This window comes from Myotis lucifugus, unplaced genomic scaffold (genome assembly GCF_000147115.1).
Source record: "Myotis lucifugus unplaced genomic scaffold, Myoluc2.0 scaffold_349, whole genome shotgun sequence".
In the NCBI taxonomy this organism is placed as follows: domain Eukaryota; kingdom Metazoa; phylum Chordata; class Mammalia; order Chiroptera; family Vespertilionidae; genus Myotis; species Myotis lucifugus.
The window spans coordinates 140,092-164,291 of NW_005871397.1; the positions used below are offsets into that span (position 1 = coordinate 140,092).

Sequence of the window (24,200 nt, forward strand, 5' to 3'; positions counted from 1 at the left end):
GGATGCTGTGCACCCAAATTCTATGAACTTGACCTGCCCACCCAAGGTAGCATTCTTTGTGGTAAAATATCTGTGGTAGAATGAGCCTCTCTGGTTAGCTCAGGAGCGGGAAACAGGAAGCTTATCCATTTATTCATTGATTATTTACTGGGCATTATGGTCTTTTCCTGGGTAATTTTAGCTCCATGGTTTACCTGTTCAGTTTAAAATATATAACTAACCTAGATCATAACTGTGTATACATATTATGCAATAATGTGACTTTTGCAACTGAAAAAAGACTACTAAGAATTTGAATAAGAGAACTAAAGATCCTAAAGAGAGAGGAAAAGGAGAGAAAAGGAGAGAATGGGAGTGTCCCATTTGCTGCATGCACAGATGCCTATGTGTCGGGTAGTGTTTTAGGCACAGAATTCAGATAGAAGCTTACCCAAAAGACTGCTTTTGTGTATGGAGCAAATGTTGTGGGAGGAAGATAGGACGTGAGACTTAGGTTTTCCCTAAAATTGTAAATGATGACATCTGTACAAAAGATTAGAAATTCAAGTATCTCTTTGCCTGACACATACAAAGTTCCATAAAATTATGACTCCGATTTTGATATTCTCATTGAGGAGACGTGAATGCACATGTAATTCATACAGTTCTTGCTAAGGGAGCTGCTTTGTAGGAAAGTTCACTTGCTGAAGTTACATCATGAGTAGTGACCAAGGAGAAGTCGTGTTTCATTCGACCATATCGGAAAGCTGAATAGTAACTTCAGGCAACCTGTTAAGGCTTCTGTAAGGGTTTTGCTTGTTTGGAGTTGTTTGTTTATGGGTTGTTGTTGTTTTGGTTTGGGCTTTCTTTTGTTTGTTTTATTGAGGGTTTTTTCTTTTTCGGTCTGCATGTAAGGTTTCAACCACACATTTGACTGATGAGCCTGTGGTGGTCAGGCTGCCATGCTGGGTCTGCTCTGACATGTGTGATTGCTCAGGGTGGTTCTCTCTTCATTGCCTCCACAGGCTGTGATGGCCAGTGACTTTGCCATTTCTCAGTTTAAACATCTCAGCAAGCTCCTTCTTGTCCACGGGCACTGGTGTTATACACGACTGTCCAACATGATTCTCTATTTTTTCTACAAGAATGTGGTATGTAGCTCCAGAGAATATATCCCTTTCCCCCTCCCACCTTTCAATCCTGCTTGCTTACGGGATGAAAAGGAAGTGCCCTACATGAAGCTCACTTCACTTATTGATGTGTTGGGGGCAGCCAGGAACACCCCTCCTGTCTTAACGGAAATAATCTGGAATGTGCTATGTTTCAGCTGCTGACAGCCAATTGCTAGGCTTGTCCACCCGCTAGCATATTCTATTCCCTGTGCGTTTAAATTCAATTAAGGCCTGTCTGGTTCATTTAAAATCCAATTGCTGACCTTCCCTATAAAGGTTGCGACAAGCAGGTTAATGAAATGTTTAATACTACTTGTCAGTAGCGAATGAACAGGTTTGCTTCCATTTTACAGGAGCTACTGTCCCCAAATTGATGCTGTCCCCAAATTGATGTTCCTTGTGTTACATTGAAGATACAGATGAAAACCCAGTTTGATGCCTTATCCCATAGCTGGCAGGCATTTGCAATGTGAGAATCCTCTAGCAGGCCTCTAAAATGTTCCTGGGCCATCATGGACTTAGTTTATTTGAGACAAAATGTGGGAGAAAACAATACAGAGTATATGCCCCTAGCCTCCAGGATGGCTGACTGTCCTGCTGTGCCTGGGAATGTCCCAGTTTAGGTAGCGTAAGTCCCATCTCCTGGAAAATGCCTCAGTCCTAAGCAAACTGGATGGTTGGCCATCCTGTTGGCACTGTTCCATTTCATCACTAAAAAATGATTGTGAACCTGAAAAGCAAGAGAATGAACATGTGTTGTGTACCTGGTACGTACCAGGCATGGGACTGGGTTCTCTTCATCCAGAGCCAAAATATCTCAAGTTGAATACTGGCTCTGCCACTTATTAGCCAGGTAACTCTGGGCAAGTTCCTTAGTCCCTCCGTGCCTCAGTTTCCTCATCTGTAAGATGGGGACAAGAATAACTCCCAAGTGGTTATGGTGATTAAATTAATTCTCTGTAAAGCTCTTAGAACTGTGCCAGCACCACACAGTATGTGGTGTATGTGTGTTTGAATTTAATAAAACATTTGCTCCCTCCCCTCCCCCACCCCAATAAAAGCTGCACGGTAAGATGTGGTCTTCCTTTTGTAAGTAAGGAAACTGCACTGAGGTTGCGATCACAGGTGGGAATGGTGGCGTGTGGATGTGTAGTCCCACTCACATTGCTGTTTCTAAGATGCGAATGTTCCTCTTTGTGTTCCTAGGCCTATGTGAACCTCCTTTTCTGGTACCAGTTCTTTTGTGGGTTTTCAGGAACATCCATGACTGACTATTGGGTTTTGATCTTCTTCAACCTCCTTTTCACATCTGCCCCTCCCATCATCTATGGTGTTTTGGAGAAAGACGTGTCTGCAGAGACCCTTGTGCAGCTGCCTGAACTTTACAAGAGTGGCCAGGAATCAGAGGTAGGTGCTAAAGCCAAGGCGCTTAGAACAATCACATCCGTTGTCAAAGTTGGCATTTTTCAGGCAGCCCAGCTCCAATATTGTGGTACATGCAGAACTATTTAAAACTATTCGAATCATCTGGTTATTTCAGATTTCTGCTAACAGAAGATATTAAATTATTCACTTCTGAGGTGAACAGAGGTAAAATTATGAAAGACCTTAAGTACTTAGAAGAGAGCAAATCCCAGTATTTAGACCTGATAGCTAATGATATCTAGTATTTACTAAACTCCACTCTGCTCTTTATTGTGCAAACCACTAAACATCCCTGTGTCATTAATCTCAGAAAACACCCTGAGAGAGAACCTGGTGTTGTTCCCATTCTAAGATGAAGAATCTGAACCTCAATGGGGTTAAGTAATTTTTCCAAAAACGTCACAGTTAGAAAATGGCAGAGCCAGTGCGAGACCCCTTCTCAATCTGGTTCCAAAGCCAAAGTTAAATCCTCCAGGTTCCACTGTCACATAAAACTGGAGAGTGATCTTAATGGCACCCTCTCCCTAAAACCATGCCCCGCCTCCACTTTATTGATGTTATGGTCCTACCCGTCTGCCAGTGACATGTCACTTATACCTGTCTCCCTTTCCACCCTTCCCTCACTGCCCTGCTGTCTCTTAGAATATTACAGTTGCTGATTGAGTTAGCTGTCACAACTCTTTTCTTTCTAATCTTTCACAAAATTGATAACAACCAATATTTAGATTGCACTTACGAGCATTTATGTCATGCCTCCTACATGCCAGGCCCTGTTGTAAGTGCATAACATACATAAATCTAATCCTCAAAATGACCCTGCAAGATAGATGCTATCATTGTCCACATTGTAGGTGAGGAAAGCCAGGCACAGGGAGGCACCTTAAATATCTGCCCAAGTCCCAGGGCTAGCGTGCGGTGCAGGTGAACCCGGCTCCTGAGCCCATGGAGTCTACCGCTAATGCTTTGCTGCAGAAAGAACACCGATTCTACCTTTAGTTCTTGGGTTTCCCCCAACACAAACACCATGGTTAGTGCCAGAAATGCAAAGTGCTCTCACAAGCGCGTTGGCAGGATCACGGAACTGGGGTGGACCAGTAACCTAAAGACACCTGCTGAGGGGGATCAGTTTAGTCAGATATTTTAATCTTGAGAAGAGGATTCTGTTAGTGAAGACTGTTTCAGTTGCAAGTGACAAAAAGCCAGCTCAAGTTGGCTTAATGAGAAAGGGAAATTAATTGTCTCAGATATTGCAAAATCCAGCTGTAATGGTAACAGAACACTATTATTCTTAAAGCAGCTGTAAATGTCCTCATTTATAGTTATGTTATAACTCATTGGCCAAGGTGGAGTCCCAGGCCTTTCTCTGTGTTTTATCACTGTGGTGAGAATGTTTTCTCATTGACTAGGCCTGGGACATGTATCTTTCCTCATTAGGGCAGGACCACATGGTCAGGTTTGGGAAAGACTGGACAGACAGGACTGAGACCCACCAGATGAAATCTGTACGTTGATCTTCTGTTGCTGTTCTTGAAATGGTGACACAGATCAGCACGTTAGAAATCAGTTATGTTTAGCCTGAGTTTAAATTCTGTTTCTGTGGTGTGTGACCTTTGTCGGTTATTTAACTTGCCTGCCCTTCAGTTTCTTTATAGAGATGGTGTGAGATTTAAGTAAGATAGTATGTGTACAAGTTCTAGCTCTCAATATTGTTATATGTTATACCCCCAGATTAACCAGAAATTTGGGGAAACCCCATATTAAAAATGATGTGTTAATTTTCATTAGTCCAACTTCATTGTGGCTTGAACTGCCTTTCCAGATGGGAGAGTAACTTAATGTCCATAGGTTATGTGAAGGAGTCAACACAGGAGAAATTACACAATCAGCTTTCTGAGAAGAAATCCTTATAATCTTTTAATGTTGTCCATTCAGATCAAATAGCAACCTGGGGTTTTCCTAAATGAGTCCAATCTGACTTAAAGTTCAAAGCCGGGATGCAGGGATGTGTAGTTGATATTAATGAAGGTTGTCCTGTACCCAGGGGAGAATGAGAGGTGAGGGAGGGCCCTTCAGAATGTTTGTAGCTGGTGTTTTAAGAGCCCATTTGTACAAGCTGAAGATTATAGTTTGTCCTTATTCATGGAAGAGTTGAGATTATTGTTTCCTGTTGTTGAACCCTGTTATCAATCCTTTGCACACATTGTTCTACTGAGCTGGCCAGTTGTATAATACATGATTATAGGCAGATTCCAGCACGTGGCTACTGATAAAAAGTCATTGACTTCATTGACTTGACCTTCCAGAAGAGTTGTCCTTTCTTTGAATTTGGCCTCCAAACAAGTTCTATTTTATGCTTGGGCCATTTCCTGTCTCCAATGTCATGAAATATACTCTCCAGGGTTATAGAATCTCTCTCTCAGAAGGAGATGGGTCTGGGAGGCTGCAGTCAAAGGCTTCCCTTCCAAGAAGCGGTTGTCTCTGCCCATCTTTCATCACCCTCACAGCCTTCCTTTCTGGCTTTAACTTCAGGTCCAGATTTTGCCTTTTAGTTTCCAGGAGATCTCATGAGTTATTTCCTTCAGCCTCCCATTTATCTTACTCTTGACCCTTCTCTCTCCACTTCCTTTAGTCCCTTTACTCACGTGAGTGTAGAGAAACTTTTTTTTAAAACTTTTTGCTCTTAGTTTTTTGAGCTGCCTCTGTTTCCCCAGAAGCACGAAGTTGTATTTAACTTATTCCCAAATTGTCTCTCTTGTCCCGTGGCATTTTGGTTGACCCTTTGACTCTGCTGTGTTCTCTCCCACCATTGGATTGTGCTTCTACTTAGATTTTATGGACACTGGGATGAAGGAAGGCAGGTCCAAGATTCCATCATTTCCGATGAGGAAATAGTAAAAGGAGGTACAGGGAAAAGTAGGCTGGAAACAATGAATCTCCATTGTTTGATTTTCCAAAGGACAAAGAGATAAAAAAGGATAGATGTAAAAATTGCAAGTGTAGTCTTTTGAAGAGTGGAAGGAAGTATATGGAGAATTTGTACATTTATAAAGCTTCAGGAGACAATTAGATATTTTCAAGGAAATTTTAGCCTCTTTTTTTGCATTTGGAAGGTAATGAAACTAAGGACATGTTAACAAAATAAAAGGATAGCTCAGGGATATGCTACATGTGATGCCATTTTTGTCTGTGGCCGATATCACTGATAAACTATAATGTACTACCCTTCCCTCTGGGTCTGAGAGCAGTCTCAGAATCCTGCACACACATTACCATTCAATCCAAGTTGGCTCTTGATTGAAAACCTGTTTTCAATCACTTGTGACTGCTTGATCAAGTGCCTCTACTTGATCTTTCTGTTTCTTTCTATAAGCTTCTGGTAATAAGCACATGATAAGTTAGAGTAGTATATTACTCCAACAAATATTTGTGAAGTACTTGCTCTGTGCCAGGTACTGTTTTAAACATTTGAATAAAAGAACCAAAATCCCACTTTATAAAACTTGTATTCTGTCGAGAAGACCAGAAAACCACTATGTAAACAAATAAGATTATTTTTTATAGTGATGAGAGACTTCTAAGGATGCCATGGTAGTAAATGATTGAGTGGGCATTACTTTTAGACTGGTCTGGAATGCCTCTCGGAGAAAGTGATATTTGAGCTAGGATATGAATAGTGAAGAACTGGTCATGTGGGAGGTCCAGGGCAAAGGATTTCTGGTAGAGAAAATAGCACTGGTGAAGACTCAGAAAACAATGGATTTGATATGTTTGAGGAACAGAATGAAGTTTGTGTGGTGAGAGCATGGGAATGAGGATAAGAATTGTAGGGGTGACCCTGGAGAGCAGGGACGCCAGTGGGCAGATCATGCAGGACCTTACAGACCATGGGAAGGAGCTTAGATTGTATTGGAAATGCAGTGCGAGGTGATTGGAGGAGGTCACTTTGATTAGTTTGGAAGATGTTATGATCTGATGTATAGTTTTTAAAAACATCTGGTTGTTATGAAAAGATTGGATTAGAGTAGGAGAGGAGGCAAAGAGGCTAGTTAGTTGGCTATCCAGTCATTTATAGATTGATGGTGAATTAGAATGAAGAGTATAGTAGAGATAGAAAAGTAGATAAATTTGTAGACGTTTTTGAAACAACATTTTCTGATCAATAGGAAATGGAAAGTTAGTATCACTCTCCCTATTTGAGGTTGCTTTATGGTTGATGCAATGACTAAAGCAACACAAGTTTAAGAGTTCCTTCAGGGACTTTTTCACCTGTGCACTTATTCAATATCACCCCATATTCTTCCACCACTATTTACAAATCCCACCTGTTTTTGAATGAACAAATGAAGGAAGAGAGGTTTCTCCCAGAGAAGCAAAAATAAGTACTAGCTTGTATTGTTTCTCAACTCTGCGTGGCCCTTATTAATCTTTCTCCCTCCCTGATATCTGTTTCATTCTCAGGCATACTTACCCCTCACCTTCTGGATCACCTTGTTGGATGCCTTTTATCAAAGCCTGGTCTGCTTCTTTGTGCCTTACTATGTGAGTCTGTGTCCACTCAGAGGGTTTGTTACTAATGAATCGATGATGCTTCTTTGTACTCTGTGGCTAGTACTAGCATATAGAATGGGTATATTAGGGCAGATTGCTCATAGAATCAAGTTGATTATTAACTCACTAAATTATATGCCCCCCCCCAAAAAAAATAGATTTTAGATAATGGATTAAATTTGGAAAGAAGTACCTAGGTAAGTCCTCTTAGGTCTCTTTTGGTTCTGTGCTGCTTGATAATTTTTTTCAATGATTTAAATAAAATTGAAAGTCTGGCAATATAATTGAAGGAAACAAAATCAGAGAGGCAAAGCCAGAATATAAAATCTATTTTTAGTGAGTGCTGGGCTAATTCTACCAGGATGACATTAAGAGTATTAAATTTAAGCTCTTATAAACAGTCTCCCCAAAAATCCTATATAATAAAACCCTAATATGCAAATCGACCAAATGGCAGAATGACCAGTTGCTATGACTCCCACTGACCAACAGGGGGCAGACACTCAATGCAGGAGCTGCCCTAGCCCACAGGCTCCGACCGGTGGCTGGTGGGTGGAGCTGGTGAGTGGGCAGCGCCAGGCCACCAGCCAAGGTGGGTGCCAGTGGGGGCCCCCTAGATCGGCCCTGATTGCCGACCAGCCTAGGGACCCTACCTGTGCATGAATTTCGTGCACAGGCCTCTAGTAAAAAATAAAAAACCTGTTTTACAGGTAAAGAATGGAAGAAATGTGACTAAGCAAAGAATGTGTACAAATTAATTTAAAATGTTAGGCCAGCATCAAGCACAGAGCAGCATGATATAGCCGCTCATCCACACACCCATCCCTGGGAGAAAACAGTAGTTTGATCATGGATGGTGTTAGAATGAAAAAGATGATAGTCTCTAAGTTAACAATTTGTATTCTTTAGTTCTTTATTCAAATAAAATGACTTGACTTTTCCCAGGTACAACATTCTGGATAAACTGCATTTCAAGAGCAATATAGATAAGGCAATCTGAAGTGTGTTCAGAAAAGAGTAACTAGAATTTTAAAAGATCAGAAAATTGTGTCATATGGGAAATAATTTAAGGTGTCAAAAACATATATGTAGGAGAGGAGAGGATATTTAATTACCAGAGATATAAATTCAGGTTAGCCATAATAGCTATTTCAAAGGTTTGCAGCTCTGTTAAACAGAACATATTTAATATTTCTCCACACCTGAAAGAGCAGGAAGTATGAGTAGACATTTTCAGGAAGATGGATTATGATTCAGAATAAAGAGAAATTTCAACTGAAAAGTTCACAGATTAGATAGCCTGTCTGAGAGAGAGCCGGCCTCTCTATTCTAGAAATGTTCAAGTTTATCCTAAATGACCAGTTATCAGGAATATTGTAAAAGGGACTCAATGCTTGGCTGAGCTATGGAATAAAGTGATGATGCTCACACCACGAGTGTGCATGACTCTCCAAGATCACCTCCTGTTGTCCACTCTTTGCAGACCTACCAGGGCTCAGACATTGACATCTTTACGTTTGGAAACCCCCTGAACACAGCTTCTCTCTTCATCATTCTCCTTCATCTGGTCATTGAAAGCAAGAGTTTGGTGAGTGGCTTTTCGGCTTCCGAAGTAGCCCGGAACTCGTTGTGCTTGGGAAAATGTCTTCTATTACAGTGGCCCTGCGGAGCCCTTCATGCCTGGAAGACAAGTGGTAATGAGAAGAGTGATGTCTCCATGGGAGAAGGGATATACAGCTTGTTGATTGTTGATTCTTTGGTGCCATGTTGCAGCCAGGAAAGGGGAACACACCTGCCTGGTGCCCGTGGTGGTGTTCACAGTGGAGGGTTCATGGAGGGGTATCAAGGTGGAGCAATAGTTATCCATCTATGGCCAGCATTCTTCAAGACCAAGCTGATGCCTTTCAACCCAAATAAAAAGAGGTGTTATGCCGTAATCCTGGTATACTGACTCTAGTTAGTAAGTGATGATTTTATGCTTTTCTCATAATACAAAATAAATGTATTTTTCTCCCTCCAGAATTCCTACCATTTGCTTAAATCTGGGTCTTTTTCGAACTTAGTTGCTGAGTTAATGGTAAAATTAAGTCTTTTCATCAAAATGGTTGCACGGTGGCTCTCTGCAGCAAAACCAAAGTGTGGGATTCAAACAAGGGGAGCTTTATTGCAAACCTTCCCTCGCAGACAAAGCACATCCACCCACCTCAGGAGCATAAACTACCTCTGTGATTATTATGCTGCTCACTCATCTTCATGGGCATCGTCTCTGCTGTAGTCAAGCTCACTGTCATCTTGTCCTGGACTATTGTACAGCCTCCTTAGTCTTCCCACCTTTGCCCTTGACGTCTCTAGCCCTTCTCTACAAAACAACCAGAATCCTCCGTGGAGACATAAATGCTACCTTTTGCCCTCCTTTGGTGGAAATCCTTCAGCGGCTTCCCAATGTACTTGTAATAAAATATAAAAGTCCTAAGATGGCCTGTGAGACTTCATGCAGTGACGCCTCTACGTCTCTCTCCAGCCTCATTTCCCTTTATTTGTAGGCTGGATCCACACTGTCTCTCTCTCTGTTTCTCAGATACATTGAGCTCGTTACCACAGCAGAGCCTCAGCATTTACCACATCTTCTGATGGGAATAGTCCTTGTTCCCCTTGGATCCCTGTTCTTCACCCAGCTCCTATGTTATTTGAGATCTCAGCAAAAATGCTACTCCACCAAGAGCCTCTCCCTAGCCATCCAGTTTTCTCATATCATCCTCTTGTTTTATTCATAGCTCTAATAATAGTTTATAATTATTCATTGAATTATGTGATGATCTGATTGATGTTTCCCTTCTGCATTACATTATCATCTCTTTGAGGGCCCGGTTCATGTTTCTTTTTTTCACCACTGTATACCATTATTTATGACAAGACTGGCACACAGTATGTGCAAAAATATTTGAATGGGCAAATGAATGATTATATGACTAACCCGTGTTTGGGGTCTGTTTACCATCCTGATAGTGATGTATTCCAAACAGGAAGTAGCTGAAGTGAGGTTATAGTTTAAAATGTTACATGAGCTATTATTAGAAGTGTATATCATGATTTCTAAAGTGGGACTGAGAATTTTTGGAATCCCTCATTTTGCTTATAACCTACTTATGTGCCTCAAGTATAGTAAAAGGTTAATAAATACCAGGTGAGGAGAATAAAGGGAATTCTAGAACTAAAATATTTGACATTGTTTTATCTGTTTAAGTTCATCGTTAAGCAACTCTGTAGGTACTTTTGGTTACTGCCTAGGGCAGTGTCATAAATTCTGACATTTATGAGTGTCCTGAAGGACCTAACACATAAAGTGAGTTCACTGGTATTGAGCCACAGCAAGCTGCTCTGGCTAACCTGAGCAAACAGAAAAGTTATTAAAAGTATCTAGAAGAGCCCTGGTAAAACAAAACAAAACAAAACCATCCCAAGAAACCAGAGTGGCTCTGGAGATCCGGGAACAGAAACTAGTGGGCAGGCTTGTCGGGATGGTTCTCTGCTCTGAATTGGCCCCAGTCCTCTCTTTCTGCTCTTGCCTCATTGTGCCCCGAGTTTATTCGGTGGTGACAGAATTATATTCCTTAGCTCTAGTCACAGGCTTTGGCCAGAGGCGGAATGTGTTGCCAAGACTGTGCACAATGCCTGTGTCCTCATAAGAGGAAGGGAAGTGAAAGCTAAGTGCCAAGAAAAACAGTGGCTGCTATATAAAGGATGCATCGTTAAAGAATTGTCCCCATGCCAGGAAGAAACGATTTTTTAATGATTGTTTCTCCCTGGCGTAAGAATCAAATTGTTTCTAATGCTCAGGGCCTTGTCAATGAGTCAGCCATTCTGAGACCAGGAATCGGTTTCCCTTCCCCTATTGCTCACCAGCTCATTGTCACCTCCCACCTCCCTGTTGGTTTTTACCCAATTTCCCTTGACCTTAACTTCCTTGTACCAATTTATTTTCATGTGTCAGCTCCATCAAGGCACTGTCTCACTTGCCAAAGCCCATGTTAACTTTCGGGCAGTAGGCTCAATGGAAAGGAAGGCCATTTGAGAAAGAAAGAAGACATCATTGTTTTAGAGGCATGAAGATCTTATGGATTTAGCCTATATTTTCTAAGCAGTTTTTACATTTTATCCCCCCCCCCCCAAAAAAAAAGCAGTCTTTGTGACTTTTGAAGATATCAACCATGGGAAAATTGGGTGTGAAGGAGAAAATTGGCTCTGGTTGGAAAGTATAATGGTGGGAAAATAACAAAGATTAATAAAGGCAGTGCTTTCCCCAAAAGCATACAGCACCAAGGTGTACACTGTGACTTAGGCAGGACTGTATGTGCATTGCACTAAACAACACTGGATGCTACATAATGCGAAGGTGTTTTTCTCCTCGTACTTCAGATTGTATCAAAGAGGGGCTATTCTGTTTTATCACAACAGTTCTCACTAATTTTCTATTGTAACAAAAACAGACCAGCCTCCAGACTCAGCACTATTAATACACGTAATGCTAATGTTATATTTAAGGTAGAAATCTGCTTATTTTTTCTAAATAAAGTTAATTAAATAGTGAGCCATTTTAGAGAAAAAATATTTTTAAAAATAATATTGCAGGCTATACATGAATATGAAGGTAGCTAGGTTATGCTGTGATCCACAGAGATTTATTTCTTGCATATGTAACATTAACTAAGGTTCAGCTCTAGAGCAATTGTCCTGAGGGGTGGCTCTAAGACCCGGCTGAGTCTTGGAGCTCTACCTTCTGGAACTGTCCCCAATGGGAACTTCTTGGTCAACATGGAAGGAAAGGAAACAGCATAGAAAATTGTGCACCAGCTCTTCCCTGCTTCTGACCTTAAAGTTGTGCATGTCCCTTCCATTCACATTTCAATGGTCAAAGCAAGACAGGTGGCCAGGCTTACTTTTGAGGGAACGGGAGAAGTACAATCCTTCCGAATGCTTATTTGGGGAAAAGAATGAGAATATTGATGCGCAACAGTAATGACCACCACAATGTGAATGAATAAAGTTTGCGGTTCACTGGATTAAAGTATTACCTTAATGAAGAAACAGACTAATGAGTGAGACTATATGAAAAAAAAAATTAATGAGAAAATCCAAACACCTCATGGTTCGTGGATAATACAGAATAAACTAGTGCCCGGCTGGGGTAGTTCAGTGACTGAGCATCGACCTAGGAACCAGGAGGTCACAGTTCGATTCCCAGTCAGGGCACATGTCCCGGTTGCGGGCTCGATCCCCAGTGTGGGGCGTGCAGGAGGCAGCCGATCAATGATTCTCTTTCATCATTGATGTTTCTGTCTCTCTCTACCTTCCCTTCCTCTCTGAAATCAATAATAATGTATCTTTAAAAAAAGAACCAAAATAAACTAGGCATCAGAATTACCTTTTGGCACTTGACTTAGTTTTTCACAATTTAAATAGGGATACGAGCTGTTCATGAAAGATGCTCTTGTCTTAACGCTTTGGTATTTTTGTGTTTTGTATGTTGAGGTGTCACCCCATTCACCTACTGCCTAGACATGTTGTCTCTACAACACAGCTGCAAAACCCTGCGAGCCAGTGTTCATTTCCCCTGTGCTTCTTGTCTTGCAGACTTGGATCCACATGCTGGTCATCGTTGGTAGCATCTCGTCTTATTTCTTCTTTGCCTTGGCTTTTGGAGCCATGTGTGTCACTTGCAACCCACCCTCCAACCCCTACTGGATTATGCAGGAGCACCTGCTGGATCCAGTGTTCTACCTAGTCTGTGTCCTCACAGTCTGCGTTGCTCTTCTTCCCAGGTATGGTACTTGTTTTGTCACCAAGAGCATACGTGAAATCAGATCCCTCGATTCTCCACGCAACTGCTAAGAATGGATGATAGACTATCCAGTTAGCCTTGAAGAAGTCGGTCTGTCTGCTAGTTAAAATATTGTTTTTAACTGTTTTACCAGAGAACAAAAGTGACGAATGCAAAGGGAAGGTTTGTTTCTCATGGAAAACTCCAATCTGGTTGACAGTCCAGTCCACCGGATAGGGCATCTTTGCTGGTTATCCAAGGACTTAGATGCTTTCCTCTGTCTTTTTGTTCTGCCATCTCCCACTCCTCATAAACACTTAAAACCACACAACTTTTCTTCCTTATTTGACTTCAGTTATTCTTCCCCTTTTAGGTGATTTCTGATATGGCATGGGATGAAAATGGCTCAGAAGTATGCATGGGTTTTTAATCTATAGATTCTTTAAAGTCTGTTAGAGCTCTTCTTACAGTTTTAGAAAATCTGTTTAGCTGAAAACACTATAGAAATAGTTGTTTTATATTTTTAAACATGATATCAGAGTCAAAATGGTGATTTCATATTATTCTCTATCAGGGTTGACAAACTGTGACTCGCAGATCAAATCTGGCCTGCTGCCTGATTTTGCAAATAACGTATTATTGGAACATGGCCATGCTCATTAATTACTGTCTGTGGCTGCTTCTGCTCTACGGCACAGTTGAATAGTTGCAGCAAAGGCTGAATGGCTTCCAAAGCCTGCAATATCACTACCGAGGCCATCGGAAGAAGTTTGCCAACCCTGATCTGTAACACCATCATCAAGCACAACGGCCACAAACCTTTTTTGCTAGTGGTCATCCCTTCTAGAAATGCACAAGGAAACCCACCTAAGTCATTCTGCGGTGGTTACAGTCGCATACTTAACAATTCCTCTCAAATGGAAGTGCTTCTGTAGTGTTCACTGTTATTCCCAGCTCTAAGATTTAAAATACTGACAAGATGAACTTGTAGAATTTATGAAGAAACAATTACTTTAAAGTTATAGCCTTCAGAAATTCCTTCAAGAGTATTACCGTTAAAATTCTAATATTGCTGTGGTAGGCTGAAAAAATGACCCCCCTAAAAAGATATCCATGCCCTAATCGTTAGGACCTATAAGTATTACCTTATGTAGCAACAGTGGTCTTGGCAGATGTGATTATGTTAAGGGTGTTGAGACAGGGAGAACATCCTGTATTAGCTGCGTGGGCCCTAAATGAAATAGCAGGTGTCCTTATAAGAGAGAGGCAGAAGGAGATCTGACCAGACAAAAGAGGAGAAGGCACTGTGACCAGGGAGCCAGAGTTTCCTTCGCCATAAACCCAGGCATGCTGACAGCCCCTGGGAGCCGGAAGAAGCAAGGAGTGGATCCTCCAGAGGGAGCATGGGCCTTCTGAAACAGTCATTTTGGCCCAGTGAAAGTGTTTTCAGAATCCCCGGCCTTCGGAACTATGAGAGAATAAATTGTTGTTGTTCTAAGCCGCTAAGTTTGTGGTAACTTGTTACAGCAGCCACAGGAAACATGTAAGTTTTGCTGCCAGGAAGATGGGTGCTGCTGTAACAAATACTCAAAAATGTGCAAGTGGCTTTGAAATTGGGTACTGGGCAGAGACTGGAAGAATTTTGAGGCACATCATAGAGAAATACGGGACTTCCTAAACAGACTATAGATAGAAATACGGACATCGGTGCTTGCTGGTGAGGACTCAGAAGAAAGTGAGAAAGCGTGATAGGGAAAGCCTAGAAAATACATATATTATCATAAACAGGACATTGCTAGAAATGTGAAAGTTAAAGGCACTGCTGGTGAAGACTCAAAATGAAATTAGGAACAAGTTATTGGAAATTTAAGGTAAATGGATCTTGGCAATACGGCAGCAGAAAATGTAGCCGAAAAACATTACTGTTATGTGGAAAGCAGACTTTGTAAATTTTGAACTTGAATATTTAGCTGAGGAGATTTCCAAGCAAAGTGTTGAAGGTCTGGCCTGGTTTTTTCTTGTTACTTATGATAAATTGTGAGAGAAAAGAGATAAAGGAAGAACTATTGAAGTTAAAAGGAACTAGATTTAGGAAATCCTCAGCCTATCCAGATTTTAGAAGTTGCTAAAATCAGGAGACTGATTCTTTGGAGTATGCTCTAGAGAGGCCAAGAGTATGGCTGGACGACCTTTTGCTAGAGATTAGGGGTGTGACTCATGGATCCCTCTACCACAGTGGTTCTCAACCTTCCTAATGCCGTGACCCTTTAATACAGTTCCTCATGTTGTGGTGACCCCCAACCATAAAATTATTTTCGTTGCTACATCATAACTGTAATTTTGCTACTGTTATGAATCGTAATGTAAATATCTGATATGCAGGATGTATTTTCATTGTTACAAATTGAACATAATTAAAGCATAGTGATTAATCACAAAAACAATATGTAATTATATATGTGTTTTCCTATGGTCTTAGGCGACCCCTGTGAAAGGGTCGTTTGACCCCCAAAGGGGTCGCAACCCACAGGTTGAGAACCGCTGCTCTACCATCTCTACAGCCTTCAAGAGAGGAGATGGGATTATACAGGAAAGATCTGTGGAAGACCCTCTTATCTAATGGCATAGATCCCCATGACATACGTTGGTGACCCACAAGGCTTTTGAGAATGCTATAACAGCATAAACACTGCCAGCTGCAGGACCAGTTTGTGGTAATTTGTTACTGTAGCTGTAAGCCATTCATAGCTAACATTTTTTTTGAACACTTGCTATGTGCCAACACTCTGCCTGCTTTATATGTACTTTCTTATTTAACATAACATTACACCTATGATGCAGCACTGTTGGTATCTCTACTATTATACATTTTTGTTTATTTGTTTAACAAGCACTCATAAGGCACTCACTACTTCTTAAGTGCTTTACAAATATTAATTTATTTAATATTGTTGTCATTTCTATTTTATATTTTGCTTATCCTCCCCCTTTACCTCAAGGGGGCCACCAGACCACCCTTCTACTAGTTCTAACTGGTGAGTATTTTTTGTGTCCTCTGATGCATTTGAGGTGAAGGTAATTCCGTGATGCTTTTTGTAACCTAGGTTTACCTACCGAGTTCTTCAGGGATCCCTGTTTCCGTCTCCACTCCTGAGGGCTAAGCACTTGGACAGACTGACTCCAGAGGAGAGGACTGAAGCCCTCAAGAAGTGGAGAGGGGCTGGAAAGATGGGTCAAGCGACGTCTAAGTGTGCTGACCACTCAGCTGCCAAGTCAGAGAGAGGAGCCATGGGCGGCCCTTCTGTTGTCTTTGCCATGACGTCAGCAACTTCTTGTGCTGCTGAGCACGGAAATCTACATGAAACTGCCTTGGACTCAGACTGTTGTGGAACCAAGACCTCATGGGTGGCTGGACCCTCAAAGGGTTAAAAAGGCAGGATACCCTCTTTGGAGTTGCAAGGATCCCTTCGAGTCTGGAGAGGACTTTGAAGATGCACCTCTACCGAGCAAGAATGACTTGGATTTCCCTGAAGGGTCATGAATATGTTACTGGTCTGAAAAAGCCAATGTGATGACCTTGATGGTATGTTCACAGACGCATTTGTAAGAGAGGATAGGGTTTGACCTAGACAGAGTTTAGGGAATTAAAGTATTTAATTCAGAATCAAATGTTTTTATGAAACATTTTGGATTTTAAGAGAACATTTTAATTGTCTCAGACATATAAGTGTTTTCACTATTTGAGATATATTTATTTTACTGTGAGACCTCAGATTCCAGAGAAATGCTTTAACTGAGCAGACTCCAATCTGATTTGATTTTTTTTAAGAAAAAAAAAAAGTAGTTGGATTGATTAGTTGGAATTCAGAGAGTTCCACATGAAAAAAAAAAAAAAGTTGTAAACGGCTAATTTCCAGAGGAAAAAAGTTACAAGAGCCCTTTAAACAACAATGTACCTAAAATAGAATAATAGAATATAGTTAGTTATTAATAGCTTTTTATTTCCTGAGATGTTTTTGGTCTTCTGACTGAAGATGCTAGGCATACCTCTCTGTTCATTTCAGTGTTCTCCTGCGGTGGAGCCTTCATTGGGAAGGGGCAAGGGGGAGGCTAGGCCTCCATCAGGTAATGGGTCAACCTGTGTGCAGATGTTCATTGGGGAACAGAAGCCATGGGTGAGACACAGAATCAGCTGAGCCCGTGGGCCATTTGGCAATATCCTGTCGTATCCTAAAACTGACAATAGCCTGATCAAGATGAGACAATCAATTTCAAAACAATCATCAAGAGACCATTTGAGAGTTCATAGTCCTTGCAATGCCATACAACTTTTTGGGGGTTGTAACCTCTAAAAATGAGCTAGGAATTGAGACTAGGACAGGTGGTTCTCAGGATTCCATGAGATTCTTAGAAAAATGTGTATTTTAATACATTTTAGAACAGCAATATCTATTGCAGGTTAACTGCTGTTGCAAATCATGTATGCTGACTTTCGCTGGAACAAGAAACTAGTTTATACCAAATAAGGCCAGTTGTAAAATCATGTATTCTTGTTGAGTTCTTTTAAAATTCTACATCGGTTCATCTGAAAATTGTCAGCCACCAATCACCCAGAATTCCCTTCATGAAATCTCCATGCTAATGTTTTGTTTCTTTATCAAAGTTGTCTTAATGACTATTAAACTATTATTCTCAGGACTTTATCTTCTACCTGCTGCCTACTGTCCTATTTTTGTAGCCTTCTGATATTATTGTAAATAGTCTTTTATATAGACCAATTTCCAGAACTTTCAAAATCCCACATAGCTAATGGAAGTTGCTTTCTGCTTCCTTATAGATTTTTATTTTAAATAAACTGTTTAATAAATAATGTGATACAAAACTGACATCACTCCTGTGGATACTCACTGAATCCAACTGTAATTGGTACCAGAACTTAGAAGGAAAATCTAAGTACACCTTTTACCAGAATATTGTTTGGGCTTTTTCTTATACGGAAAAATCTATGATGTTATATCACTTGTTATCCTCATAGTAGCTGACATTCATTCCCTGAGATAAATCTTCTGATAAATAAAAAATTAGAAATATTTTCTCTAATAAAGTTTTAGAATCTAATGATAAAGGAATGAGCCAAAAAGACTAAGAAAAACTGTCAAGTATCTGTACTTATGAGTAGATGAAACTCTGGAGTGTTCATGTGATGGGGCCACAATTCCTTGATTCCAAAATCCCAAGAACACTGAATACTGATTTTTTTTTTAATAAATTAGTTACAAACTCAATGCCCTGAACAGAGGTGAAGCTATCATGTACTTAATATAATTTTTATATATTTGCTACAAAAATTGTATTTTATTTCTGGATGTTAAAGTGTATTTTTAAATTTTTTAAAAATTCTGGGTTCTTAAATACATCTGCCTCCCAAGTGAAAAGGAACTGGGATCTGTTCTAAGCCTTTAAATGGTCTCATTTACAAGTAAAAAACTCTTACACAGGTTACCCAAGCTGATGTGAACTGTTGCATTTCGGTATTGAACGTTTTTCACCAAAATTTGAGAAATTAACATAATTGCTCCTAGTAGCCAAAGAAACGTGCTTAATAGTATACATTTGGGGATGCAATTTTACCCCAAAAGACTTACGAAAGAATTGGATCCATTTCCTGAAATGTACTCTAGACATTAAAAATCCTTACACTCTTACCAGGGCTACAGTTTTTGTTGGATGCTCAATGGGTAATTTGAGAGTATTAGCAACCCTAATTCCAGACTAATCAAGGCGTTATCTGTCCTGTAAAGTAAAAGAGCACGTTCCTGTGAAAGTCCGATAGAAGACAGGTATTTTGATTGGGGAGAAATTGGGCGCCAACTATTATATTGGGAAAGACAATTTTCTGGGACATACTATCCATGCTCCACACACATAAAAAAAGAGAGTATACCATTTTATTTGTATTAATGGTTATTTAAAATAAGTACAACATGTACATTTCACTGAACATCAGTTGAGCAAGGCTAAAAGTCGTTACATTAAGTATGTACCTACAACTATAACAAAACAAAACTGACCCATATTCTTCAACTTCCATACAGTTGTGACCAACATTCAATTGCTGGATGTCACATTCTCAATACATTTATACAAACTACAGAACAAGCGATGAATAACATGGAAAGTGTCAAGACAACTTTTTGGATTTCAAATATGTGTACACGTAGAAAAGAGTACAAAAATACATGTATAAAACTGCAGGTAGTCTCTATGTGGAATGCGGAGGCAGTCCAGATTGCTGGTGGAGCTTAGTAGGGAATCCTACTTGTTCCAAAGGCATTTGGATGTTGCAAAAATGGGTGCCTGACTGACTAAATTAGGTGCAGGTGATGACTTGTGTTCTGAAGCTTTTTAGTGTGAAAAAAATAACCACTAATCACTAAAGATATTGATGTGGGTAAAGCGGCCTAGTGCTTAAAAGCATCTTTAAATTTTTGCTTTAATTATCGATGGGAAGAATTAGCAACACCAGATATTAAACATCTTTCAGGGAAAATTACAAAATGTTATGCAAAGCTTTCCTGTGCTTTGAGATACATTTCTGTACTTCATTGGTATGGACAAACTGGAAAATATTTCACTGGGGTAAGGTGCAATTTAATTTTTTTTAAAATTGCATCTCTGCAGTCTAAGGCAAGTTCTCCTTGGCAAAGTAGAATCTCAAATTCAATTGTCACATAGGGGGAACCAAATAAAAATATTGCCCATGGATATTTTCCTAGTTTTTGAAATCTCAGTCAGACACTGAACAAACCCCAGCTATAGGGAAAGTTCTGTGGAGACTTTTCTACCACATTACAACCTTGGCTTAAATTCAGAACACGCAACCCTACCATGTCAGTGCTCATAGTGATGTCTAAAGAGCTCTGTGTTCAGTGTGTCTTGCTGCTGCAGCGACCTACAGGGATCCTACTTGTCTTTCGCCTCTGTCTTTCATCAGTGCTCAACATTTTAAAGACTTTAGAAGAGTCATAGTTAATAACTTAAGCATGTAAATTATCTTGGCTTTTAATAAATCAAAAGCAAGTCACCAAGGTTAATATGAAAGTTGCCACTATGCTACTGTACTTGAGAAACAAAAGCTGGCAAAGATTGGTCAGCCTGCATCTCAGTGTCCTTTTTTTGTGACTGGATAAGAGGGAACTTCATAACTGTTGCCCTGGCGCCTGCATTACCCTCACTCTCCAGGGCCGGCAATTTCGCACTAGTGGTCAAGGTTAGGCTGACAAAACAACAAAATAAGCTTTGCTTTAAAAAAAAAAAAAAGACTTTCATCGAACTTGAAATAAGAAAAATAAAGCTGAATAACATTAGCCTGAAACAAGCATGGAGGTGTGCAGTGCACTGCCCAGCACCCCTGTCCATGTGCCCAGGGAGTGCTTTTCTGTACAGCTGTTTGCAGAAAGTGCTCCACAGCCAAGACCCCGTTTTCTCTGAGTGTCGCTGGCCACGTCTCTGGTCATCTTTGGAATCAGTTTAGGAGGAAGGTGTGAATGTATATTTGTCTCTCAATCCACTTGGTGAAGTAGGACACATTGCTGTAAACTCCAGGCCCCAGGACTTTGGAAAAGCAGACGGAGCCCCAGGAAGTTAGGCCAAACAATGTCCACTGTCCTCCAGGCTGCTCACAAACAAGCGGCCCGCCGCTGTCCCCCTGTAATGAATAGCAGGGAACATTAGTCACGGGTATTTCAGAGCCCTAACGGTGTGCATGTTGTCCTGAAGGTACACTACAGCCGAGCCCAGCTTAACCAACCTTTTGGAAAATTTCCACAAAGCTTTTATTGTCAACCTGTGGAGGGACATGCTCTCCACTCCATAAATGGAACTTCCAAATGGACATTTTAAAGTCTAAAAGGATAGGGATGGCTTGGGGAAAGACTATTTTTTTTCTGTGGAATCAGAAGACATTTGTCAGTCATTTCCCGTACTTATCAAAATATGTCATATTTCTTAAATGTATCAGAATCAATTCTCTCATAATCACATTCTTTAACTTTGACCCATTTTATAAATGTAGAAAGTACCCAACATGGAACTTACCACGTTCAAGATTCTGACTACGTGAATGAATGCATTAAGTAAAATACACTCAGGGACCGCATACTGCATTTCTTAATAGTTCCTAGGACCTTGGCAATTAGCATACTTGAATGGAAAATACCACATAAGAATTATTTGCCATAAGGTATTTCATTTCTTTATAATCTATATTCCGTATGCATAGAGATTTTCATTCTTGATACTTAAGTTTAGGTGTTGCACTTGACACATATTTGGTTCTTTTGCCACATATAATTAAAGACACAATAACTTTAGAAAGTTAATATTTGCTACATCTGAAAGATCAGAGTAGGTTAGAGGGTGTATTCTGCAGCGCCTCAAAAGAAAAGGATTGATACCTTAGAAAATAAGGAAGCAAATATGGTGGAAATTTACAAATACTCCTGGCACTGCAAGAGTTTCAAACTTGGAAGTATATCTATGCTCATTCCTACTTGGCAACATTGAAGAACAACGGTAATCATGTTTACTGATACTTTTCTGAACACTTGCCCTGTTTTACCTCGTTTAATCCTCACAAAATCCTTATGTGTTGATGATAGTAATAATGTGATATAATAATTATTATTAAATTTATTTTAGAGATAATGAAAATAAAGCACAACAGGTGTGGAACTTGTTTATTGGCAGGGCTATAATTTAAATTCGGGCAGCCTAGCACCAGGATTCCAACCCTATAATAACTAGGCTAACTTTCTGCTGAGAAATGTCAGTGAATAGGACTGCTGTTAAGCAAAACTGAATTTTTGATTCTGCTGTGTGCTTTTGGGGAGGTGGTGATCTTGATATCATAAATTCCTAATGCCATAAACCTAAGTAACGAGCATAGACCATGCAAGGGTGTGAATAAATTGTTCTGCCTAAAGAGTCCAGTTGGAAAATTTTAAGCAAAATTTACTGGAAATATTAGACATACTCCACATTTTTTTCTTCTCCCCTTATGTAGGAGAAATGCTAAGATGCTGACTTATTTAGGTTGAGCTATTCATTATGCCAGAGAGTTGATTAAAATGGGGCATGTTTACAGGTTTGCTCTACACTTCCAGATCAGAAATTTAACCCGATAATTATTTTACATCTGCTCTTTGCAAGGTTCCTGCTGAGGCCCACACAGAGGGAGGCACTGTTTTTGTCACCGAGGGGCCGAAAGTCCGCTTTGCTAACCAGAATACCTTTACACGAAAGCAAAGTCTAAGGACTAAGGCATCCTCACAGGAATGAGCAATTACTTCCAGGTGGGGAAGAACAGAAAAAGTGCCTTCCTAACACGCGGGTGTGAGGTGGGTTAGCCAGGTGATGGACATTTCTAAGGTAGAGAACAAGGGGTGCAGGAGCAGCCATTCAAAACGACAGGGAGAAACAGCGGAGGCCCAGTTTGTCTGGTCTTTCTGGCCCTTTTCCTCTTAGTAATCCTGGGCTTTGGGCCAAAGTTAATGTTTGGCTTCAGGATTGATCCCGATGATTTCTAGACTTTAACAGAGGGACCCACAGCTTCCAAAGGGCCCCATTGATAAATCGGAAAGACAACGAGAGGTTCTGGTGAAGAATCTTGCTTCAGACCTAGTCAAACCAGACCTAGCTCTGGTTTGTGTTGTGGTTTGTTTTATTTTCTACCTGGAGCTGTGTTAGAGAATCTCCGATAGGCACTTAAGATCCCCGCAGTGCCGAATTCCCACAGCTGAAGAAGTTGGCGTGACTCGGTTCACGTTAGGCACCTGATATGAAATGCCTGTGCCTGTGCCTGGCACAGCCTTCAGTTCTCTTTCAAGAATCACCTTCTTGCCCCTCCTTTGGGGAAATGTATTCATAGTCATCAGTGTGACTAGATGGCGTAGTGGCCCAACACCGGGGCCCTGGAGCCAGACTGCCTGGCTTCATATCCTTACTCTACCACCTTTCCTGCTGTGTGATATTGGGTAAATTACTGAACATCTCTGGTCCCTTCTTTTCTCAATCTGTAAACTAGAAAAACATCACAATAGGTGATTGTGAGGATTAAATGAGTTGTTATCAAGCATTTGGAAGAGATTCTGCAACACAATAGGCACCAAGTGATAAATGTTAATATTCACACAGTTACTCTTCGTTGAGTGTATATGCCACACAGATATGTGAAAGATAGGGGCTTTCACCTACACCAAACACCGTGCAAATTAGACTCAGTCCCATTTCACTCATGAAGAACCTTTCTAGAGAGGTTAGATCATTTCTCCAGGTCTCATTATTCTTACCAGCAGAGATGGGGTCCCACCCAGATCTTTCAGGCTGCAAATGCTGTGTCCCAAGCCCTACACCATTCTGCCTCCCAGAACACTATTTTTAAATTTTTATTATTTATATATACTTAAATATAAATAATATTTATGTATTATTTAAGAGTCCCGGAAATCAAACCCGGGACTCTTGCTTGGAAGGCAGGATTCCTCCACTCCTGCCCACCTCAGCTGGATGCTGTGGCCAAGGGGCTGCAGGGTCGGTGGCCTCATGAAGCTCTAAGGGAACCAACTGTCTGCCTCCCTCTTTCCCCTGGCAACTGTCTAAGGAATCCCCACCGGGCCGTCCCCAGTCCCGGGTCTGCCCACTCTGAAGCAGGACCACCAGAAGTGTCATGTTGTTATGGTAGGCCAGCGGTAACATCATTGTTGAATCTCTTCTTCAATTCTAACGTGGGGCGGGGCAGCTGGACCTAGTCCAAAGCAGTGAAATAGCAAAGGTGCTTCACAGCCTTGGCGGAGAATAACTGCTGTCCCCACTCCGTCGTCAGCTTCTTTGAGTACTTGCCCTTTTTTTCCTTCCCTGGGAGCCAGTCCAGTGCAATAGCCAATGAGTGTTTACCAAGTAACAAAGAAGATGCTTCCCTGAACTGCTCAGTGAGCCTGCTCTGCGAACTGCTGTGACCGTGAATCCCGAGTGTCTGAGTCGCATGCAGTGACATTTGTAGACATGTTGGGAGTCAAGTGCAGGCCCAGACAATGCCCGTGTGACCACCTGCTGAGATAGAGGTGGCTCTGTCACACCCCTGGGTGCTGGGGTGTTGCCTGTGCTTTAATGCCTTCACCCCAATGGCTAAAAATGCCCTTGGTGTCCCCCTGCTTCCCAGGCAGCCTGGTTGGGGCCCTGGTTACCACTTGCTCCTCTTA

General features: G+C 40.9%; 2 protein-coding genes across 2 annotated transcripts in view; one reads left to right on the top strand and one right to left on the bottom strand.

Moving 5' to 3' along the window:
* ATP10D (ATPase phospholipid transporting 10D (putative)) overlaps positions 1-17,828 on the top strand; it is a 69,215-nt gene extending 51,387 nt beyond the window's left edge. The window contains 6 exon segments of the mRNA XM_023764794.1: positions 1,005-1,130; positions 2,358-2,558; positions 7,035-7,115; positions 8,608-8,712; positions 12,756-12,943; positions 16,047-17,828. Of these exon segments, the coding sequence (XP_023620562.1) occupies positions 1,005-1,130; positions 2,358-2,558; positions 7,035-7,115; positions 8,608-8,712; positions 12,756-12,943; positions 16,047-16,371 (1,026 nt within the window). The 3' untranslated portion in view covers positions 16,372-17,828.
* Positions 17,829-20,291: 2,463 nt separating this feature from the next.
* CORIN (corin, serine peptidase) overlaps positions 20,292-24,200 on the bottom strand; it is a 159,026-nt gene continuing 155,117 nt past the window's right edge. The window contains exon 21 of the mRNA XM_014466634.2: positions 20,292-20,650. Within this exon, the coding sequence (XP_014322120.1) occupies positions 20,468-20,650 (183 nt within the window). The 3' untranslated portion in view covers positions 20,292-20,467. The remainder of the gene's footprint in view (positions 20,651-24,200) is intronic.